Consider the following 18,657-nt stretch of genomic DNA (forward strand, 5'->3'; position numbering starts at 1 on the left):
TAATTGCAAAAATCCCAAATAAGAGCAGTTTTAAAAGGGGTAGTGTCAACAAAGATTGATGAGGCTTGGTTTGAAATTGCCATCTGTTTCAAGTGTTTACTTGATTCCCCCCTTCTGTGTTTTTTGGCCATATGTATCTGTTTTTTTTATTGTTGTTTTTTAAGGTTGGGGTTCTGCAGCATACATGAACACAAAGACACACTCTCTCTCTCTCTCTCTCTCTCTCTCTCTCTCTCTCTCTCTCTCTCTCTCCCTCTCTCTCTCTCTCTCTCTCTCTCTCTCTCTCTCTCACACACACACACACACACACACACACACAAACACACACGCACGCACACAACGTAAACATTGAAGGGGATCAGGAACATCAGCATGTGTGATGAGCTCCCACAGATAACGTCTCCGCAACATTTCCATGACATTGTAGCTGTGTTACCTCATTACCACAATGTCACAGCAGCAGTGAGGATGTTGCGTTTGGGGTGAGGATGGAGGGGAGTACCGTGGGGGTGAGGGGGTTCAGCTGCAGGTATCAGGCCTTTGCAGATGAGCTGATTAATTAAAGGGATCTCTATTAACGCTATTGAGATGAACTCCCCTCCCTTCTCCTAGCCACCCCCATCCACGCTCCTCAGCGGTTAAAGGTGGATGGAGCAGAGGGGGGGCCAATGGAGGGGAAGCATCCTTGCCTCTTTTGACATTAGCCTGTGTGCAACCACTTCACACGCCCCATGACTCTCGCCACAAGTGCCTCTCTGCGCCCCACCTTTGCAGGAGTGACACTCTCTTCAGGCTCCAAAATGTGGCTGCAGAGTTTTAATCTCTTCAGCCCATCAACCCACCCACCCTTACTTCCATCTGTCAGGAGCACTGCTGGAGGAAAAGGGGAAGGGTTTGAGAGGGGTGGGGGTAAGGGGCGCATCCCTTGTTCCATCCCGACGAATTTTCTAATTTCCTTTGCTTCCATGCTTTGTCCCAAATTCACGCCCCTAACCTATCCACCATACAACCTCTCTCGTTCTGTCCCCCTCCCCTGCCACCTCTTTTCTCTGTTGTTCTGGCCAAAGGAGTAAAAGTACAAATGGAGGCTCCTATTGGCTTGCAACAATACAAACTGACAGTATTCTAACAGCATCTGAACCTGCTGTCATCAGAAATGAAAACATTCTTCCATATTTAAATTTGTTCCACCCTGAGTCATGAACAAGCGCTACCATAATTTGTGGTGGGTCATATTCTGCTTGCACAAACCAATTTGGATTTTTTTCCCCTTTGTGTTTCCCTATAATTAATCAAAAGTCTGGCATGAGACAATGAGGAACATATGCCGAAATCCCATCCCTACTTCTGACAAAAAGTTATTCTAAACAGACCTCCATGTGGTAATCTAAAGAGAAAAGATGTTTGATGAAAACAAAGACAAATTATTGTTGTCTTTTAGTTCTTTTACTTATCAAATGATCGACCAACAAAATCACATTTTGTGAATAATACAGCACCCAAAAAATATGCATCTCTTAACCATTTATTTAGTTTGAATGGACCATGAAGACATCACCATACATCATATCCATTAGCAACTAGTTACATGACATCACAGTATTAACGGGTCTCATGCAATCAATTCTAATTACTCATCTTCATGCACAAAACTAGGTAGTACACTTTAAGGATAGCGCTCTCCTGTCAGATTAACTCCAGGAAATGAATTCCGACACTTACTACAGCTCCATCTGCTGTTTCTACCAGTCTGAGTAAACCAAAGGCAGACAGTATGTCAATAATGTTGAAGATTGTTTGTAGTCTTTTGGCAAGCAGCTTGAATCAAAGATAATTCATATGTAATTTGTTAATTCCCGTCGTCTATTTTATTCTAAATAAATAAACAAAAAACTGTTTTGCATATCTACTCACTATGTTAAGAACTACCACCCAGGATCAGTTTGTCCACCTGGAACAAATGTGGTAACTAACAAACTGTGTCCACAATTGTAAGACAATTACCTGCAATGTAGAAATACTTCTTGAAAATGGTTTTAACAAATGCACCCTACATTGACACACTAAAGCACAGAGGCTGTGCATAAACACAGAGGCTCCATTGTTGGCCCTCATTCACTTCAAGATGCAAATGGGTGGATTTGAAATTCAGCCTTTGTGTGTTATGCTTGACTACTTTAATGTTGTATCTATGCTGGGGATTATTCTCTCTACAGCGGAAAAACCTGTGCTTGAATGGCAGTGCCCTTAAAGTAGCTCCTACTGCTTTCCATGGCCTCCAAACGAGATTAGACCCGTGGCTGCTCTCAGTCCCAATCCTCTGCATTCATATGGAGCGTAACTAGTCTGTGTGACGGTTTTTCTGTTTTGACACCGAGTGGATGCAGTCACTGCATATAGGGCGTTTTGAAATTGAGAGGTCACTTTGGCGTTGAAATGATTTCCAATAAAATGTCCTGTGCTCTTTTTGAGTATTTAGAATTTAACATTAAATTATAAAACACACATTTTGTAAAAAGGAAAAAAATGTTCTTTGATATTTGGCACCTTTTAAGTATATAGTAACACACACACACACACACACACACACACACACACACACACACACACACACACACACACACACACATCTGACAAATCCAAAATTACATTTTTACAAAAATGTCTGTTTAGATGTTGAAAATATAAGAACAGATTATTACATGCTACACCTCTAGCTAAAAATGTGTTGTTCCCAGTGTAATAAATGACCATTCACTTTTAACATAAGATCTTTCATCATATCTATATGGAAAAGAAATACATTAACAGTGTATATAATAAAGAGATATCATGATGTGCTCCAGCATTTGGACTGAGTGGCATACAGTTGGCAGTGCAACAGTAAGCATTTGTCTAGCAGTTTGGCCTCATCTGGGTAACACCTCAGACCTGGGCCCTTCTCTTTGGCACGATGCACCACTGAGGCTGGACCCTCGGCTGCAGTGGTCTTGGACTTCTTGTACTACTTTCACACCTGAATATGAGGCCCATTTATTTGACACTGCTGTCACTACTTAGTCTCGGGTCTCCACCAAAAAGGTCGCACCATTCACGGCTGTTTCATTCACATCACTGCTAAATCACAGAATAACATTAAATAAACACAAATATATTAAATAAAGTGTACATCAAGTTTACCTTCTAGTTATGTGTTTCTCTCTTGTTCCTTCATTTCCTTTGCCCAAGCAAAAGAAAGTGAGCACACAAGAGGAAAAAAACTTGTGTCCTCTCTCACTCGTTCTCAGGTAATATGTCTTATACCTGAAGGGGTATTGGTCTTAGAGTTTGCGGAGGGCAGTCCTAGTTTTACTGGAGGTAGAAGGTCTCTGGTTTTCTACCTTACTGAGTTCACAGGCTGGTTTCTGTCCTGTGCTGACATCCTTCTTTTCCTGAGGCCTGTGCTGCTTTGTGCTCAGCTGTGTGGAGGGCTTCACCCTGGCATGAGCCTGCAGGAGGAAGATTCATATTCTGCTTACATTACAAAATTAACTATCACATCCATTTTAAAACAGCTGCATTGAAATACCTTCATCACTATCTTCTGTAATAGGTCAATCTGGCACCATCTAGTGGTCATTGAATATGAAAAGCAGTTTGTGTGGCAATAAGAGCACAAAGGCAGTTCAATTAGAAAGCCTGCCTTTGAAATTACAAACATTTTAAATTTAGATAAAAAATTTAAAATGAAAAACTACAAGTGTATGTGAAGTGTGATTGAAAATATTATTAAAACATATTCATTAAAGAACAAATTGAAATTGAACTAAAAAAGGCCCCGTTGTCAAAGGTTCAACAAACCTGTGTGGTGTGTTGAAGCGGTCCCGGAGTTTTAGAGACGTTTTTTCGCTTGTCCCTCTGAAGGACGCCACTGCTCTCTTTCGTCTGATTCCAACATACAAGGCAAAATGAGAGCGAATGATGCCTGGATTCTTTGACCATTGATATAGTAGCTAAGGGCTGACCTACAGAGTGTCGTCGTTTATTTTCAAGAAAAGTTCGTTTCAAACCTGTCGCTTAAATAATGAGGATCACAATCATGATTACCACTTCAATACTGACATGAACTGATAAAAGCAGTAACTTTCTAAAAAAAAAAAGATTATGAATCGCAGGCAAAAACTTTAACAGCTTTAGAAAAAAAGGTTTTGCTGTAAGTGCTGAATTATCTGCTTAACAGGATCGTTGCATTTAAAAACAAGATAATTACTACATGAGGTAAGCAATGTGTAAGCAGAATTAACAGTACCTAAATAGATAAGTCCTGGCTTGACATCTTTGAAATATTTGGGAGCCGTATTAAGGTCCTGAATAAAGTCCTCAATAAAAAAAACATACACAGGCATCTGAGGTCAAACTGTAGAGATGTGCAAAACAGACATACCGGTTTGGTGGATGTGGAGGGTTTACGGAAGTTTCCATCTTCTTCAGCAAGGCGCCTGCCTTGGCCATCTGTTTCTGTTGAAGCTGCTCGAGGGAGCGGGGATGGGTCCACTTTCCCATCACATGAGGTGAGGGACAAGTCCTCTGGAGACTGTGTTCCTATAGTGGACGATTTTAAATAACATCAACCTCACGTGTATTTGTTTTTTTTTCTTTCTCCTCCGTCCCTTCTCTACCTCTCTCTAATATGTAAATATGAGGCCTTTGATAATCATACAGTAGAGAGTACTGAGGAACAACTAGTTACTTTTTTGGTAACTTTTTCGTCTCTAATGCTACTGGGTAGTGCACAGCCATCCTATGTAAGATCATTTCAGGACATGTCAAACACACAATTGTAGCAGTTTAGCAGGTTAAAAATCAAAGCATGTCGTGCTACGTTACCAGTTAAGTTTCAGAATTAAACTAATAATAATATCACACAAATTTACAGAAAATTGCTTTGCCTCCACTTCTTCCATTATATTCATACGGCATCCTAGAATATCTTGTTGTATATTATTGCTTGAACAATCATGATTATTAAAGCTACCATGACCTGGATTTAGTTATTTTAATTAAGTTGAATCTTAATCATTGTCTTACTCTCTTTCTGTTCCAGGTGGTTGTGCATCATCTCCAGCACATTGGACGGCATAGCAGGCGCATTAGTGTCACCCTGTTGGACAAAGCACCCCATAAGAGCTCCTCGTGTGACTCATTTGGTGAATTTTATGAAAGCAGCTGGAATAATCATTGCCTTACTGTAATCCAGGGGATTTCTAATAGCTGATTAGCGGACATGCGGTAGGCAGGGTCCGCCTTCAAAAGGCAAGTCAAAATATTTTTTGCTGTCGAGACAGACTCAAGCCAATCGGTGAGCTTGTCATTAACAATCTCAACAGTAAAACTGCATTGCAACATCCTGGACTACATGTCAATGAAAACATGAATAACTTTACTCAATATCACAAACAATTTCTCTTTTTTTGCAGGATTACATTTATAATTAATGTATTATTAATGTCACCTGCATCACTGACTGTGGCCCAGATGGGTTCAGTAAATTTGATATCGTTGTTCATAATCTCCTCAAGTAGGTTTGTCTCTGTTTTGGACACAAATGGATACTTCCCACACAGCCTATAAGGACACACAACTCAGACACGCATTCACAGTATGTATGTATATATGAATATACATATACATGTATATATAGTATTTGTGTGTCTACTTACAAAATGTACATAACGACTCCTATGCTCCACACATCACACCACTGGCTGTAACCTCGGCCACTCATTATTTCAGGTGCTGAAAATGACACGCATACACAAATGTTTGCCTTTTTTTGTCTGAGATATGAAAACAAAGAGGTTTTAAACTACTAGTTAAACCAGTTTGTGACCACTATTTTGACTATCATATTATTAGTACCATGTTTATCAGCACACTAACAAGCCAACACCCTCGCACACCACAAGCACAGGACATGATGGGGAAGTAATGCTGTAGATGGTGGCAGTAATGAGCAGAAAAAAGTAGCAACACACGCAAAAAGGTGGAAGAGAAGAAGTGGACGGCGCGCCAGAACAATGCAGGTTTCACAGAGTAAAAAGAAATTGCAGGTGGGTTGTGATTTAGATAATGCAACAACTGTTCAACGCAAATAAATGTACAGAGCTAGTGTTTTTACAAACAACACATTGAGTGTATCCTTAAAGCCTAGCCAACGTGTTGAATGCTTTTTTTTATACTTAAACCTTCACAAAGCCTTCGAGACCTGTTGTGTGACTTGTTAATAGCCAATCAGTCTTCCGTACTAGTCACAACAGCGACACTTTCTAACGCAACGGGTGACATGTCAAACAATGTAGCTCCACTTCTGTCGCAGTAAACTTATGGTAAACGTTGTGAATTCAAACACAAGTACTTGGATGAAAACAACAAAACCTCCGCTTTATTTAGGACAAGATTTGGGTTTGGGTTCAAATCATTACGTTTGGAAAGTGAAACTTAACATTGTGACTACAAAGACACAATCACATTGTCGTTTGTTTTTTTTCACCGTTATTCTACATCGTCACACTCCCTGAGCACTTGCTCTGAGCGTCTAATACTGACGAGAATGGGTTTGAATTGTAGTCTCAAACAGACACTTGAGGGTACCTTCTGCTGTATTAGAGCGGAGGTATTCATGCCCTGGGAATGACAGTGGGCTGGTTTGTCTGTTGGTGGACAGATTTTGTCACTGTGACCTTACGTGTGTGTATTTGAGATTTGAATGGAGGTAGAGTTCAAAGATGGGTGTGGTTAGAGCAAGGGCACCGAGAGTACGGGGGTCAGAAATGGGGAAGGGGACTTTGATTTCTGCCTTTAAAGAACATTGTAAAGAAATGTAGCACTTTCCCCGCAACCAGTTGACTGTAAGTGGAATAGCATGAAACCAAGTGATGTCATAGTGTACCCTGCATGCACTACACATTTATAGTACACTCTTCAATCGGCAGTAATGTGGGCTTGCTAGTGGAGCTCAAGTTGCACATAAAACAGGGACCTGATCAGAAAAAAACATTTCTCCATCACGCTACTATTTGCAAAAAAAAATAAAAAATTTAAAAAGGCAGGGTACCTTTTGATATAAAATATACCTGATACATTCCACATACAAAAATATAATTACACTCACTTCTTACAAAAGCACTTTGTATGAAATATAAAAATGTCCAACTTTAGCACACCTCAGTGTTAGAACCAAAAAGATATTGTGGCAGAAGCCAAAAATGCGACACCACAAAATTCAAACTTAGAACTCCATTCCTGTTTACCATTCGCATGTTGAAGGAGATATAAGTGACATACCCATATAGATAAGAGTCCCACAGGTGTCCGTCATTATGTTCTCGAACCCTACACCACTTGTCTTCACCGATAATCCAAAGTCTGTCACCTAGGTAAAGAAAAGCACTTAAGAAAAAGGTAATACAGATAAACATGATTTAGATGTGCTGACATAACTCATATTCAATTCTCTGTTAAAAGGTGTTTTTGCTGCAGCTTGAGCATCCTTGTTGATTGACATGAATAGCAACGTAGCTGTTAAAGCTGTACAAGACCACATATTTGCGAAGGGATATGACATTATTAGAAAAGCCAAAAAAATCCCGGAAAGAACACTAACGGATGTCAAATTTATGAAATTCATGGTGTGCCACCACAACATGGACAGTATGTTAGTAGTTATGTATGTTGTGTGAGACAAAGAGAAAACCAGAGACAGGGATGTGGGATGGTCTCGCCTTGTTTTAGCTCGCCCACCAGAAATCTGCTTTGACTTGCTCATTGACAGTGCACACAACCCACTGTGCTCAGCTGGTAAAGACACAGTTGAGTCTCTTTGTAAAGGTATACTATAAAGGGAGACCGGAGGGAGTTGGTCATAACGAGATAGTATTTGAAGCCAGAGGTGGTAGTTAGCAAATAAATAATGTCCATCAGAGTTTAATACTCAGAGAATGGATAAGAAGGAGTTAGGGAAGGTTCCCCAGTTTGAGTCAGCATCTTACCTTGATATTAATTCTGCCATTATCATCCTCATCGAGAGCATTCTTCAAAAGAATGTTCTCAAGTTTCAAGTCCCGATGCACTATGTCTGTAAAATGGGAGGGGGAAAGGTTTTACAAAAAAATGGGCTTGAATACAGTTTTAACATGGATATATGTGTAGTTATCAATATTGATATCAATGTTCTTAGAAAAACAACAAATCCAAGAGGTTTGCTAACAGCAATGAAACCACTGGGTAGTAGTATCACACAACTTTGCAGCTTGTAGTGTCCCTGTGTTGCCAATTTTATCAATTAAAATACCAAAAGAATTCATAGGTATATCATCAATGACAACCATAGCTCTGAAGAAAAAAATTAATGTAGTCTGTGATCAGAGGGTAATATGATTCGCTAATGTCGTTCACCAAAATAAACAAAGTTTTGCACACATGGTCACAGTGATCGGTTCACCTTGCTTACAGTCGGGCAGACTGAACGACCTCGTTAACAAAACTTGGTGGAATGAGAGAAGGCTGGAGAAAAAATACAATTTGCCCTGGGCAGTCCTCTTCACTGCACTGTTTGAAGCAACCAATTATAAAACGCAACAGTGTTGATGGGGTGTGAAAGGTATGTTAGACCAACTGGTGTGCACAAAACAAACACCTGAAAATGTTCTCTTTTCTCCCCCTTATCCATTTAAATTATGTTTTGTTCAATGTTTTTTTGACGGCTTGCTGTCAATTTCATATTCAGAAATGTCTTTATTTAATAAAGTGCATATACTGTAATGTTACCATAACATATTCTAAAAATACTCCAGTTCTACATTTATTTTAATTTTTTAAGGAAATACTGTTTCACCAACTATAACATCATTTTTGGTGTATTAATCTTCCCTCACTCACTAAAATTATAAATAATTGCATTTGCATTGTCGTTACATGACAAATGTACCATCTTGTGTTAGCATTAAAGCTCAAATCACATCCAAGCCGAGGTAAAGGTCCAAAATCAGCAAATTCATTTGTTTGTGTGTTTTATTCAGTCAATCAATGTAATAAAATACAATATTATTCTACATAATATACAAAAACAGAGACTGAAAAGGTATAGGTAGAAGCAAAACATGTTCATATTTTCCTATCCTAAATTATTATCATTTAAATCAAATAATTCATTTGAAATAAAGAATATGTATATATATATATATATATATATATATATATATATATATATATATATATATATATATATATATATATATATATATATATATATATATATACATCTTCCATATTTTATTCACACCTGGAACTCTTAAATATTGTTTTAAAAATAATCCTTTTGAATATCAAAAATAAGTTTACTATTCTCACATGCAGTTTAGCGTTGTTCCATACTCCTACATTAGAAATACATACCATTTATATAATCAATATGTTGTCTCCACGTTTTTTATGATCGATAATGACCCTGAGTCTCAAACACTCTTTCAATTTCATCATCACAGAATTTTAATTGTTTTTTTCAAAAACCATGAATTTTCTTTTCTTGATATTAAGAAATAATATATTAACATCGAACCAAGATTTGCTTATTTCTAGCTCCTTTTCAATAACAAACAAAAGGTCCTTCAGTTGTTTTCCTAAACAAAATAAATTTGAATCATCAGCAAAAATGACACATTTTAATAATTCAGTAACATTACAAATATTGTTAATGTAACATATAAAAAAGATTGGACCAATCACTGATCCCGGTGGTACTGACCTTCCTAAACCCTGACACCATGTCATTAACTTGTACACACTGCTGTTTATTTTCTAAGTAGCTTTTTAACCAAGAGTGAGGCATCCCTCTTATCCCATACTTCTCAAATTTCCTTTAATAAATTACTGTGATCTATTGTATCAAAAGCGTTCTGGAGGTCAATGTAAATATCAATAAAATACTCGTCATTTTCAATTGCCTTTGTTATTCCTTCCATCTCCATTAATGCATGCATAGTAGTTCTATTTTTCCTAAATCCATGCTGATGTTCAGTCAATAATTTATTTTTACTTATAAAGAGATGCAATTTTTGCACAAATAATTTCTCTAATATTTAAGAATGGATATTGTAATGGATACCTCCATTTTTAAATATTTGACATAAGGGTTTTGGCTACCAAGTTTAAACCAGCTCTTATTCATTAGTATTATTAGTTTCCGTAGAGGTGAGGGAATCCAGCACAGAGGGACTTTCCATGTAAAAACACACCTATTAATCAGTATTGCTCCCTGGCTTGTTATAAATTAGTAATTTGCCTCATGTAACAATGCCTCATTGCCAAGCAATGTCCTAAATTACCACTAACTACAGATTTTTATGAAAAGAAGGGAATCAGCATTTTGAAATAATTATAATAACACTTCTATAATGACAGAAACCCATAAAGGCAAGATGTTGGGCTCTGGGAGAAGCAGGTTTGGTTATTAGCAAGTATGAAAATGTAATTATTTATATGAATAAAAGTATTAATCCTTGGACAGACAGTCCATGAACCAGTAGGTTGATCATGTTAATAGTGATTTACGTTGAAGGTCTATGTCCCCAGAGTTTGGAAATTCATGAGCGCATTATAGCAATGGTGGCTTTCTATGTGCTATCATTCCTTTTTCCTTCCAGCATAATTAAAATTCCTCCATGTTTTAAAAAAAAATCTTTTTGGCAACATAGAGCTAGAGCCAGGGATCAAACTCTGATCTTCCAGTTAACAGACAACACACTCTTCCTCTTGATACACAGCTGTGTGAATATGAAGCAACTGAACAGCATTGTTGTCACAGCTGCAAACACCCCAATCAGTGATTTAGCAAGGAGCAAGGTGAAGACTTCAGTCATCAAAAGTCATCAAAAACTTGAGCTTCAGCTCACGATAAAATATCATTTCTAACACTATCAAAATGGTCATCTGTAGAATGACATTACCTCTTTTGTGAAGGTAGACAACGGCGTCAGCTAAGCTACAGATGATATGCCTCGTCTCGTCCTCTGTAAGGAACTTTTTCCGCTGTAACAGCTGCTTCAGTTCACCTCCAACGCACAGCTCAGTAACCAAATAAGTTCTCTAGCAACAAACAGAGAAAATGCATCTGAACCAATACTCAATTTAGGTGCTTATAAATAATATTAATTCCGGCATAGTAATAGATTATGAAATGTTACATAATATATCTAATGACATGAATTACACGTAATCCAACTTCTCAATTAGGCTTACTATGAGTGTGTTAGTGAAAGGTTAGCATTGCTCACCGTAGCCGTGTGATACACTTCATGGAGATGTATTATATGAGCATGATTCACTTGTTTGAGAATGTTTATTTCCTGGTCCACCATCTTGACTTTCGAATTTCCTGCCTGAAGTGAAATCACAACTGATCGAGTTTCAGTCTGCTTGTGGCAAATTGTTTTTCTCAAAGCATTAAAGTCTCTTATTGCTGCAACTTTTTAATTACAGTAAAAAAAGGCCTTTCAGAGGAATGCCAAATGCACTTACCTCTGGTCTGGAAACCTCCTTAATAGCCCATTTTGTCTGTGTCGCAATATGGGTGGCTTCATAAACAACTCCATAGCCACCTTGACCCAATTTCCTTCCAAATGTATATATTTCCTATGGAGATAAGGAAGAGAACATTAATGCATTTGTAATATACACCCTTTCCCTGTCAGTCAGAGAAAGGAGTGGATGTCCCTTGTGTTTGAGACTTTAGAATAACTCTGTTTTGGATTACAAAAACATTATGTCTTAACTCAAGACCTGAATTCCAAAGTACATCCTAATTTCAAGCTCTTCGAAAAAAACGGCACATTTTCAGGTCTCTGGGGGTGCAGAATATAGTATTTCTAATCAAGTTACAAATGATTAAGTTGCTGCTGCAGTTCGTTCAATCTCAGGTCTAATTAACTTGATCATTATCTGTGTGCATGCAAGGCTGAGCACTGGCTGCTTTAGGATTTGGCAAAGGGAGCAGTCAAATTCCCCAAAGACGGGGGGCTATATAGCCGCAAAGTGAAGTTTGATCCTCTTCTGGTACAGAAAAGAGTGTACCATAAAGGTCACTAGTGAGTCTGTGCAATTTCTGTGTTGCCCCCCCCCCCGCCGCTCCTCTCTCCCCCCTCTTATAACACCTGACTGCAGTGGAATCGTGCATGTAAAGAAGCTTGCCTACCCTCAGGTCAGCATCATTCTCCAGGCGTATAAAAGGCACATTCCTCTCCAGTGTGTGCCTGCTAGGTTGCATGGACACCGTGTTAATGCCTAATCTTCTAACAAAGATGTGTGTCATCTAGAGATGGAAGAAGAGAGCAGTCATTATCCCTCTGAAATTTCTGGTAAATTTCTGTCCATCAAAAAACATCAAGAAGTTGTGTTCAAATAATCCATATTTCTTTGACAACTCCATTAGTTATTCGAACAGAAATAACTCTCCATGCATGCAGTCATCGAGAGGGATTTTTTTTTAAATCTTGTGATTATTAAAGACCAAAACACATTTGTGAATATTGTTGTGGTGCCCCAAATATAACGAAAATTTTGTATTAATTAGTGATTAACAGTTATAATATACAGTATTTTTCCAATTTGTCAGTATTACCTCAAATATATTACCGACTACTGTCACAAAAGTTCTTTAATATCAGCAATACAAGCTTATTTTACTAGTATTGAAGACATTGTTTTAAAGATAGCTCATGAAGTTATTTCAAGACATCTGAACTTCAAGAATAAGTGTACAGAATCCCTGATTCTTTACTTAACATATTCTAACCAGTCTCAGTCCAAGCCCATATTAACTTTAAGCACAATTTACCCAGCTTGAGAAACAGTCTCTAAAGCCAAATTAAATGTAAAGCAATTATCAAGTGATGACTGGGAGCTATGAAGTGGATCCACCACATGCACAGCAATTAATTATTAACAAGGAAGCGGTGTCTTTAACCTCTTCACTCTGATGCATTATTTTAGCCCTGACAGGGCTCTCATAACAGGCCTGTCTCTCCCATTATCTCCTGTCTATTTTCCAATCAAAACGATTGTGACAGGCTCTGGAAATTCCAATCACCTCAATCAAAGCTCATTTGTGGAAAACAGAGGCATGTGATGATGTGTGTATCACTGGGGGTTTGAATTGACTGCAGAAGGGTCCTGTGCACCTCATGTGCCTCCAAGACAGAGGTGTCTGGTCCTTCGCCCCGGTTCCAAGATGCAAAGGAAATTGGATATCAGTGTCAGGTCAGAGTAAAAAGCCTGATCTTAAAAAGGGCCACGTACACACACCGGTTTTGAATTGCTTTAAGCTTTGGGTTGTCTATCTGCAATTTCTGGACATGTGTTTCTAACTCCTCAGATCAAAACACGAACATTACCCCATGTCACTTATTTTTTAACTTCCATCCATCTATTCATTTTCTGCCCCTTATTCTGGGTCTGGTTGCGGTGGCACCAGGCTCAGCAGGCCGACCCAGGCTTCCCTTTCACCCACAACATTTTTTCTAACTTAATGACTTCAAATGTTTACTCTGCAGCTTACACCCAAACACAAACAGAGGACTTCAAGGGCAAGGAGGAGAAAACTAACTCAGCAAAGATCAGACTTGGCGTCCAAACACACCCATGAATTATTGCATTTGAACCCTGATCAATACTGATACACAGTATCTCTGCCACTACAGTCAAGTTAAAATCTTGAAAATTGTAAATGTAACTCAGAAAAGCTATTTTCCCCCTATTAGTAAGGAACTTCACCAAGAGGGCAGACTGTAACAGACAGGAGGTTCCTGCTACTTCTTACAAATCCCAGCAATCTCAGTGAAGCTGACCCAAACACTCAAGAAATTGCTAATGTAGTGACAAGGACAAGCTCCTTTCCCGGCTTGCAACTTGACCAATTGTGTTTGTTGCATGACCAAATTGCTGGGAAAAAAAAATCGCTCAGCAGTAGTTCAACGAAAATACCTTCCATTAAGCCAAAATGATTGTGCCAGGCACCTGGTACATCACTAAAGTGACATTTCAAAAACATCCTTGAAAGACCAAGTCTAGACAGCTTTTTTTTCTTTTCTTTTTGTTCACTTGATTAAATTACAGTATTCTGTGCATGGATCTGTTTTTCCTTCTCTACACATAGATGGGGGATTAAACCAAGAATGAAAACATAAGTATTAACGATGTCAAGTAATAATTAAATAATAGTAGACAGTTCAACTTAATGTAAAAAAAAATAATGGTCTTTGTTCACACACAGACACACTGAAAGATAAGTCCGAACACAGCCCAACCCAAAGGAAACAAAGGCTGTGGTCCATTTACCTTTTACATTGAGTTTGCCTCATCTCCAGTTTCAACAGGAAGTAATTAGAGCGGGCGGTTCATCACAAGTCAAGCCCATACTTGCCTCATCTCTCCATCATTCTGTCAGACAGCAATTTGTGTTTATTTACACGACTGAGTACTGAGTGAACAAATATATGTAGTGCCTAATGACTGAGAGTGCATGGGATACTGTCGAGGAACTTAGTGCACAAAATCAACGTCACTTTGGAACAAAGCGAGCACATACAATGGATGACTCTGATCTTGTGTAACTTTTCTTCCCTTAAACCTGCTTGTCTTTTATTAACTCTTTCGCCCAACGTTAATGAAAATAAGACAGCTACTGGCAGTGTTCTTTTCATCACGCACTATAAGACTGTTGAACAGAACTAACACAATCCTGACAATGTTGTATAGCAATACAGTAATACTGCTGCTCATCAACCAGTGTTAAGGGCTATCACATATAGGAAGGGGTATCTATGCCATAGCACATCACAAGTGATGCTGATGATGCTGAAAGTATTTATTGATTTATCAATAATGTAATTTACATAAAATAAATCAATGATTTCCTGCCTTGTAGGTCAAAACATCTTGTTTCATGAACAGCTTTTCCCATCTGTAGTGCCCATTAGGTCACTAAAATCTTTGTGACATTTGCTTAAATATCCTCCTTTTTCTGTCAATTCAGTAAAATTGTAATTATTGTGTGATGTGTGTACCAAAAACCAATTTACTGACTTTAGTCATGTGCTCATTTGAGTGAAGTGACTGTTACTAAATTGTTCCAGTCATTTATCGACAATAACAAAATGTATGAGAATATTTTACTTTTTGGCAATAACAGTCCACTGAATCCATAGTGTTCGAACAAGATCGAAAAATATAGACGTGTATCACTTTTTTTTTCCGGACAAAGTTTAAGTGATTAATCATAAAAATAATCGATGCAATAATCATTGATGGAAATAATCATTATTTGAAGCCCTAATGCCATTTGTAAGTCTAATTATCTGGTAAAATAATGGATATAATAATATTAAAAAATCAGCACTGGTGTGTCCCAGAAAGAAATGCCATATAGTATGCTGCTAAAACCACAATGTCAAAACGGTTACCACTTTCAGTCTCAACCAGACCATCAAGATAATGCAAATTTCAATTATTGTACAGCGCCTTTGATTTATTTAATGGAATAAATAGCAGAATAAATTAGGCTTAAGCAGCTTCTAATGATGGTGCCTCAGGCTGTAACAAGCAGCCGCTAAAATGTAGCCTGAAAATCAAACAAAAACGGAATCTTACTTACTGCAATTAAAATGTATACTCCTATCCGTTTTGCTTGAGCCCAAATATTACATTTTTCTCATGTGAAACTTAATCATTTATTGACAGCTTGGCTTTGATGACAAATGATAAACTTCACAGTCCTAATGAAGCGTGGAATTACATTACCTGATGAGGCAAGAAATTGCATGTTTAGAATGCAAATATAGAGCCCATCTACTTCACTAAGTTATGAGGTGACTATAATATTATGCAGAGAGATTATCAAGGCTCGTGGTCTAAATGTAATATACCAAGAACCTTTCAACCTTTAGTCATTAAAGCATACAACACTTACTAAAGAGCTTTGAACAAATATAATAGACAGCTGATGGACTACTGGGTGACCAAAAAAAGAGGTTCTTTAAATTGATATTCCTACACTCAGCAAACAAGTAATGCATGTTGCTGCTGCAAGAAGTCCCTCTGTCTCCAAGTCTGCTGGAAAGAAAACATGCTTTGCCAAAAGGGAGTAAAAGATCAAATTCTGCCATTTGCTCAGAGCACTCCACATGTTGCTCGGAGATAAGGGCCAACAAATTCAAATTTCCTCATTGGTTTAATCCTGGTTAAAGCTAATCTCTGCCCTTGCTGGGCTCAGCCTTGGGAAGCTATGAGGGCAGAAATCTAGAGAAATGTAGGCCAGAGCAAAAACAAGAACAAATCAAATTCACTTCAATGACAACCCGGAGAGAACTCATTCATATCAGAACACACAGATGTTACACCTTCACTTATAAATCAGTCATTGTCCACCGGCGGTGCCGCTCTTTACTAAAAATGTGTTTTAACCAGTTAGCGAAGACAACAGATGCCCTCTGCGTCATTCTATTGTTAAGTCTATTGAGGCTTTAACTGAAAAATCAAAGTTAGTACTTTTTAAATTGGGGTAACTATTAATGTTACACAGTGTACAAATGCTTGAAGCGTTTAAACATACTGACATAATCAACATTGACTGTTCCTGCTACACTAGCAGTAACTTCATATCACTTAATAACTAATTTGCTTAGTTATCCTAACCTTATATGAATTGATGAAGGCTTTCCAGTGCTCTGAAATACTCTAAATCAGTGGTTTTGAACCTTTTTCCAGTGATGTAGCCCATGTGGAATATTTTCCTCCTAGTACCTCCTAACCAGCGCAAAGCATTTTTGGTTGGAAAAACTTTGTAGAACACAGCGCTCAGTGTCTGATTTATTATAGAAGGTATACAATTCAGTTTAAGAACTTATATTATTGAATGTTTATTAAATAACAATTTTTAAAGGATTTTTCAATTCATTTTAATTTGAAATATATATTTTGTAAATCTCAAGGCGTGGCAGGGGTACTCTACCCATGGTACGAGTCCCCCTATTTGATCACCTCTGCTCTTAATGGAGACATCTTTGCAATCAACGTTGATTCACGGTTAACTTCACTTCCGGTTAAATTCAGAAGAGCCTTCAGCTCCGAACTCAGGGCTCACTTCCCCCTATGTGACGCTAACGGGGGTACGGCTCCTTAATTAACGGGTTATTATTAGTCAGACATCAAACAGAAAGACGCAATTGGTGTACGGCTACTGTTCCACTGAGCATCTTGTACAGTTAGAGCACAATCAATTCATGGTGCTCTTTTTCAAACATAATAGAGCAGGAAACTTTACGTCCCCGTCGCCCCCAATGGTACGCGTTGTCAAGGCAACGAAACATGAAGTTGCAAAAGCTGACGGGCGAGACCATCGAAAAAAAATGAAACACTCGTAACTTCACCCCGGTATCATAGTGATATCTCACGTGAGACGATTGAACGAAGTCTTCTTACCTCTTGAACGAGATCATGTCACTGCAGCAGGTTGTTCTTCACAAACACGTAGCGAGTTAAACTTTCTCAGTGAGTGACTACGGAAAGCGAAGAGAGACAAACGCCCACTAACGTATGAACAGAGCATCTCACAGTTCAGGGGCTGGCAGCGCCCCTTGTGGCTCGAGCGTGTCGACCAATGTGACGCAGAACTGACTTTGAGGCGAAACGTGACCACGACTGGACTTCCACTGAATTTACAACGTGCACACTAACCATAAATTCTCTTTTTTACGAATGGGAACCTGTTTCCTTTCTGGCACCCTGGGTTTCTGTTGGTCCGTAGTCTCCATCTAGTGGACGGAACTGGAATCTGTTCAGATAAAGATAACATTTGAGAGTCAAAACATTTAAGTGTTTTGTGCTTCATCAACTGGGAAGATTACCAGATTGCATCATGAATTACATGAACATGTATTTGTCTGAGTAAGGCCACTATGGGAGCAACTCTTTTCTGTTACTGTGTGCCGTGAGATAATTTACCAAAACATAGCTACTACATGTGCACAGACATTTGATGTGCTTCTGCACCTTGACCAGTAGAATGTTCCTAATTGGGACACACAAGTTTACCTTGATGTTGACCTTATTTACATTCATGGTCTAAGATAAATTAATTTCTGCACAAGAACCATAGAATCAAATGTATTGTAACAGCAGACCTACTGCACTGTTTATACGCAAAACTTTAATGTCTTTGTTAACAATAATTTATCCGAAAAGTATATTGCTGCTTTAATGTTTTTGATTATCCTCGTGAAAAAAACAGTTTAACTGATTTAGTTCAGCTCTGTTTAGGTTGGAATTTAGCTTTCTGCATGCAATTTAAAGAGGATTACAGGAAGGTGGGCTCTCTAAATCTTAACATTAAATCTTATTAGGGCTGCCTGAATTGTAATCTTCGTATGACGTTTAACTGCACCTAAACCATATTTTAATTAGGTTTACTTATAGCATCTGTTCTTTAGGGGGTCTGCTGGATACAGCTTTCAGACTTCCTCTACGTTAAGACGCAAGACATGTTGCATACTGTAATTCAGCTACTAACTGCAAAACTGTGTATTTATAAGACTGCTGCTGAGACAACTTCCTGAGAAAGAAAAAAAAAGT

General features: G+C 38.2%; 1 protein-coding gene across 2 annotated transcripts; it reads right to left on the reverse strand.

Annotated features, from left to right (window-relative positions):
• Positions 1 to 1,509: 1,509 nt before the first annotated feature.
• On the reverse strand, positions 1,510 to 17,722 carry stk33 (serine/threonine kinase 33). 2 transcript variants are annotated; one of them, XM_068596061.1, is made up of 14 exons: positions 17,509 to 17,722; positions 12,227 to 12,343; positions 11,554 to 11,667; positions 11,310 to 11,414; positions 10,983 to 11,121; positions 8,028 to 8,113; positions 7,324 to 7,411; positions 5,700 to 5,775; positions 5,492 to 5,604; positions 5,227 to 5,312; positions 5,068 to 5,140; positions 4,424 to 4,581; positions 3,841 to 3,924; positions 1,510 to 3,488 (listed from the first exon to the last, which is right to left on the reverse strand). In XM_068596061.1, the coding sequence occupies exons 2-14, from the start codon at positions 12,341 to 12,343 to the stop codon at positions 3,321 to 3,323; spliced, it is 1,407 nt and encodes a 468-aa protein (XP_068452162.1). In that variant the 5' UTR covers positions 17,509 to 17,722; the 3' UTR covers positions 1,510 to 3,320. The 2 variants fall into 2 exon arrangements, with proteins under 2 accessions (XP_068452162.1, XP_068452163.1); XM_068596062.1 differs by lacking the exons at positions 12,227 to 12,343; positions 17,509 to 17,722 and having other exon boundaries at positions 11,310 to 11,431; positions 11,554 to 11,660.
• Between the last annotated feature and the right edge of the window lie 935 nt (positions 17,723 to 18,657).

This window comes from Clinocottus analis, unplaced genomic scaffold (assembly GCF_023055335.1).
Source record: "Clinocottus analis isolate CAN_PGR_092001 unplaced genomic scaffold, fCliAna1.0.p SCAF_33, whole genome shotgun sequence".
NCBI lineage: Eukaryota > Metazoa > Chordata > Actinopteri > Perciformes > Cottidae > Clinocottus > Clinocottus analis.